This window comes from Venturia canescens, chromosome 6 (genome assembly GCF_019457755.1).
Source record: "Venturia canescens isolate UGA chromosome 6, ASM1945775v1, whole genome shotgun sequence".
Taxonomy (NCBI): domain Eukaryota; kingdom Metazoa; phylum Arthropoda; class Insecta; order Hymenoptera; family Ichneumonidae; genus Venturia; species Venturia canescens.
Window position 1 is genome coordinate 5007256 of NC_057426.1, and position 5292 is coordinate 5012547.

The 5292-nt window shown below is 38.1% G+C and overlaps 2 protein-coding genes across 2 annotated transcripts; both read left to right on the forward strand.

Moving 5' to 3' along the window:
- The first annotated feature begins 112 nt into the window (after positions 1 to 112).
- LOC122412113 (ATPase family AAA domain-containing protein 2-like) lies at positions 113 to 2173 on the forward strand. The gene is made up of 4 exons (XM_043421437.1): positions 113 to 474; positions 1059 to 1207; positions 1347 to 1616; positions 1861 to 2173. Exons 1-4 carry the CDS (start codon positions 324 to 326, stop codon positions 2131 to 2133), a joined length of 843 nt encoding a protein of 280 aa, XP_043277372.1. The 5' UTR covers positions 113 to 323; the 3' UTR covers positions 2134 to 2173.
- Positions 2174 to 2358: 185 nt separating this feature from the next.
- LOC122412104 (ATPase family AAA domain-containing protein 2-like) lies at positions 2359 to 5149 on the forward strand. Its single transcript, XM_043421429.1, has 6 exons — positions 2359 to 2600; positions 2939 to 3124; positions 3724 to 3871; positions 4133 to 4228; positions 4581 to 4688; positions 4756 to 5149. Exons 1-6 carry the CDS (start codon positions 2394 to 2396, stop codon positions 5076 to 5078), a joined length of 1068 nt encoding a protein of 355 aa, XP_043277364.1. The 5' UTR covers positions 2359 to 2393; the 3' UTR covers positions 5079 to 5149.
- Positions 5150 to 5292: the final 143 nt, after the last annotated feature.

The window sequence follows — 5292 nt, forward strand, 5'->3', positions numbered from 1 at the left end:
CTCTCTCACCCCTCGCATATTTTATTCCTCACCACTTACAATTCGTACAAACGTTCAAGATGCACGAGATTCTTGGTTCACATGTTTTTTCTATTTTCAACCAGTCGATAAAAAGTCAGAAACATGAAATTTCATCGTTAAAACATCCAAAATAACCTGACTATTTTTCTATTTAAATTCTTGTGGCAGTACTCTTTAGTACAACCATTATGCGAGTGCGCCGAGACTCGTCGAGACGTTAAATTTCTAATTAGCAGTTTGTATTTCATTCACTCATTGTCAGTTATTTTTTTAAAAAAACAGAAACTTTATTGTGTTAAATAATGACGTCGAAAGATTTTACGTGCATCGGCGGTCTGGACAAGCATATACGAATCGTCAAAGAAACCGTTCTTTTCCCTCTGACGTATGGCGAGGTCTACGCCAAGTTCAATTTACGACCACCACGTGGCCTGTTGTTCTACGGTCCTCCTGGTACAAACGAATTTTTTCCCCTCTCTTCCAACCTTTCTCGTTCGTATTTTATAAAGCCCAAATAATGATGAGGTTATGTTATGACTCCATTCGTTTTCAAATGGATGTCGAGTGCTAATAAAAAATGGGATGAAGCACATGGAACTGTTAGCGCTTGACGCCTGACAATAAAATACTGTCAGAGTACCTTGAAAGTGTGGCGATTCAAAAAACTAAACACTTTACAAAAAAAAATTTAAGGTTATTCGAAATACGCGTAACCAAGAGGCTTATCGGAGCATTTTCAAATCGTACACAGATGCGAATTAGAATTTTAGGACTTCGCACTCACGTTTCAAAGTAAAAATGGAATCCAAAATGCAGACACGAACAGATGATTTTGAGGCGAAATTCCCTGCCCTGCTGTGGCGTGGTGACCATCGATAGTAAATTACCGAGAACACGTCATGTGAAAAAAGTTTTTTCGAATATACTTCTATTAAAATTTCGCTAAAGCAAATTCGCATTGGTGTACGATTCGAGGATAAACAGTTTCCATAAAAATTTCTTTGAAACACGCGTGAATTGGAATGCGCACGAAACAGGCACTGGGAAGACGCTCGTGGCTAGCGCCCTCGCATCGGAGTGCAGTAATTCCGAAAGAAAAGTTTCCTTCATAGCGCGCAAAGGTGCGGATTGTCTCAGCAAATGGGTTGGGGAGAGTGAAAAAAAATTACAGAAAATATTCCAGCTGGTGAGAACTCTTTGTGTTTGCAGTTTATATACATCGATAAAATATTAAGTTGAGAAATATTGACGTCACTACGATAGTGAGAAAAGTAGAAGTTTTCCGAGAATGAATGAAGTAGGGACGAAAAGTGTTCTTTGTTCAGGCTCAGCAAAGCAAACCGTGCATCATATTTTTCGACGAAGTCGATGGCTTAGCGCCTACGAGGTCAACCCGTCAAGACGCCGTCCACGCCAGTGTAGTTTCAACTTTATTGGCTCTCATGGATGGCCTCGATAATAATTCAGAAATAATCGTTATCGGTGCCACCAATCGATTGGATGCCATTGATCCAGCTCTTAGGAGACCCGGACGATTCGATCGTGAACTTTATTTTCCTTTGCCTTGTTACATGGCGAGGAAAGATATTCTCTCGGTATTACAGTCTCCTCATACTTTGAATGTCGTTCGTCATTCCACAAGCGACAAATAATCCTTATACTGTCAGAATTTATCCTCGAAATAAAATGCATTTCGTGCGACGAATCAGCACGAGACATTTTGCTGAAAAAAACACTTTCGAATAAAGTTTAGAAAAAAATATAAATCAAGGATATTTGGGACGATCGATTCCAAAGTTTTTTTATTAAATTCCTTTTCGAATCGCTTTCTTCGTCCAGGTACACGTCAGAAGCTGGAAGCAGAAACCTCCAGTCAAATTTCTCGCTTACTTAGCCTCGAAAACCGTCGGTTATTGTGGCAGTGATTTGCAAGCTTTATGCGCAGAAGCCGTTATGTGTTGTGTCAGGAGACATTATCCACAAATATATACTACGAAATCAAAGTACCACATCAACGAGCGTTCTCTCAAGGTTTTTCAATTTTCATTTAAAATAATTCCGACGTGCCAGCACGAAAGTGATGACATCAATTACTTTTTTCTGTTTTTATAAAAAAAATCGTTTTTAAAAAGGTTGAGAAACAAGATTTTATAAAAGCTCAACAGAACATCGTGCCGGCCTCGCATCGAGTTACGATTATTCCGGTCAAGTGTTTACCAACGAAACTGCAGCCGCTACTTCAGGAAAATTTATGCCATATTTTAACGAGATTGCAAGAAATTTGTCCCGAAGGAATGTTTAATTTAGAAAACATGTAAGAATTCATGCGCATTTATAAATGGAGAGCAAGATTCGTAGCGAGATGAGAAATCATGAGAAAATGTTTATTAAGCAACGGTCAAGCCTCCTCGAGATCTTCCAGCTGTCCGAGAATTTTACTCTGTGGCATTGACAATTGCCACACTCGACATCTCGGACCAGCGCTTCTTCACACCCTTGAACACTTACCGTGCCACGTCTTGGATGTCACAACACTTTTCGAAGAAACTGGACGAGCGGTCGAGGAAACGATTATCCAAGTAAATACGCTCGTTTTTTCACGACTCGTTTGATTCGTAATTCAAAGTTGTTTATCGAACTCTAATGAAAAGTTCGGTAACGCGAATAAACGTTTTATTTTGATTTTATTAAAACTTCACGGTACTGATAAAGTCTGTGAAGGTACAAAATGAAATAATTTTTCTATCGTTGAGAAAGTAAACTCGAGTAAAAACAGCATCGAAACCGAGAAGGGAAAGGAAAAACAAACAACTTGAAACTCCAATCTTTTTTCCTCTCCACTTTGAAATAATCATCGACAATTTGATGCGAGGGGCAGGAAAACTTATGCATAAATGGTCACGTCAATCATTCGCAGAAAATAAAGGCTGCAAGACACACGCTCCCCTCGCTGCTTTACGTGCCTGACATTATGTCCTGGTGGGACCTGGTCGACGAAGCAGCGCGTGTTGTTTTCATGTCCCTGATGCGAGGTCTCGATCGCTCCGTCCACTTATTAGTTCTGACTACCGCTAATTCTAATTTCACCGATGTACCATCAGAGGTAAATACCCCAAGTTGACAGTTCGAATTGAAGTATCATTCGACAGAATAACCGATAATTGCCGACGTGTAAGGGGAGAGAAAATGATGTAGAATACAACCAAAACAACATAATTTTCGAGTGCGCGGTATCGAGACACGTTTATTTACTTCTGGAATGGTAGGGCAGTTTTTCAAACTCATGTATGAGGGCGAGTGGAAATAACTGGGTTCTCCAAAAATCTTATTTGGTGAAGCTTAAAATCATAAAATTTATTATTAAATAACTTATTAATGATAAATTATTCATAAATATTTTATATAAAATTTTATAAATAATCAATAATAATCATCTAAAGTCAAAACATTATTACGATACGCCAGAAACGCATTTTACAACAAAATTTGTGATAACATTCTTGGCTAATGGCAACGAAGCAACTGAATTGAGCAAATACTTTGATTGTGGAAAGGAAATAGTGTTGGAATATTTTAAAATTATAAATCAGTTAACATAGTCATTTAGGCCTGTGGGATGTTGAAGAAAATTTTGTAGAAAAACTAATACCTTCGAAACAGATGAAAAATATAATTATGAATAAAATGCTTTATGAAATGTAGATTTCGTCCATGTACGATGAACATCAAGGCGAAGTTTACGAGATCGAACCACCCACTCTCTCAGAACGTCAGGCATTTTTCGAGCAACTATTTGGAAATATTCATGAAAATCTTGCGACCAATGACATATCGAACAGATCTTCTTACGGTAAATCATCTTTGAATTTATCTTTATACTGAAAAGGTATGGAAAGTTTGTAAAAAAAAGTTTTTTGCTGCTTATTATTCTTAATTTTTGGAGTGCTACCTTTTTTTTGCAAACGAATAGCAAAATTAACGACTCCGAACACTGATAAACTGCAAAATTACTACGATGTGAAACAAAGAAGCTTCGACTGGCTTCTAATTTTGTGTCGTACAGCATCAGACCCCGAAGCCTATAATATTTTCATTTTTTTATTACTTTCAGTCGATTTCGTACCAATTATGGCCCCGAGAAGAATCAAAATAGAGAATCGAAAGCAAAAAAGTAATAGTTCCCAATTCGTAGATGCCAGCAGCTCATGTGAGTCTACTTAATTACGAATTGAAATTTGATTTTTATGGATATCTCGAAGGAATCATGTTCTTCAATATTGTCACTGAAACGTTCTACCAATTTCGAGGAATAGATTGTTAGTGAACTGAAATTAAGAAAAGTGAAAAAATTCGAATGATCCTTCGATTCTGTGCACCAGAGTTTTTCATTTTAAGGCTTTTACACCAGAAACAGTTTTTGGATATTGATACTATTTACCCTCACAAAATAATTCAATCTCCCAGCCGAGGCTATTCAAATAATGATAGCTTGAAATAATCCAGACACGAAACTAGAATTTTTAAGAGAAACAAAATAAAGTGCAATCGAAATTTTCCAGTCGACCCTCCCGAGGCGATAGGTTCAAAAAAAATAAAAACGGAAGCGAGAACGAGAAGCAAACTGAGTGCTGTCACTCCTGGCACCTCAACTTTTGGAACGAAAACAAGTATTTGTTGCTCCTCTCGAAATTACCTTGAGTTTTATTTCGTTTCATAAATTTTATAATTAATCAGGGGCTGCAACGAAACGCGAACATAGTTCAGCTGGTGACGATTTATCCCCGAAGCGTCAACGGTTACCTCCTGGTGTAGCAACGTCCAAAGCATCGGCCAGCAGTATAGAGAAACTCACGGAAGTACAAATTCAAGAATTGCTTCAAGACATCGTAAAATCAACCGACCACTGGACCAGCCAGGCCCTCGAAAGTTTGTACGCCTCTTTGGAATTGACACTTGAGAGAACCGAGGACGACGTTCATCTCGCTATGACCGAGTGTCTTCAGAGTTTCTGCGAGATGGAGAAAATCCATGAAAATGTCACAAAACGAGAAGAATAAACGAACGTTGTGCTTCTGTCTTCGTAAATCTTGTATGTAAAGCTTCGATGCTGTCTCCGGTGTGTGTGCAAAACTAGGAAATAAAAAATGTATTTTATTCGTTCTCGTGAACAATTGCAAGCTCTGTTCCATCGTTAAAAATCCGAAGGTTCGTCACGATGTTTCGATCGAACGGTAGTTTTACAGAGGAACTCGCGATAACAATCTTGAGTTT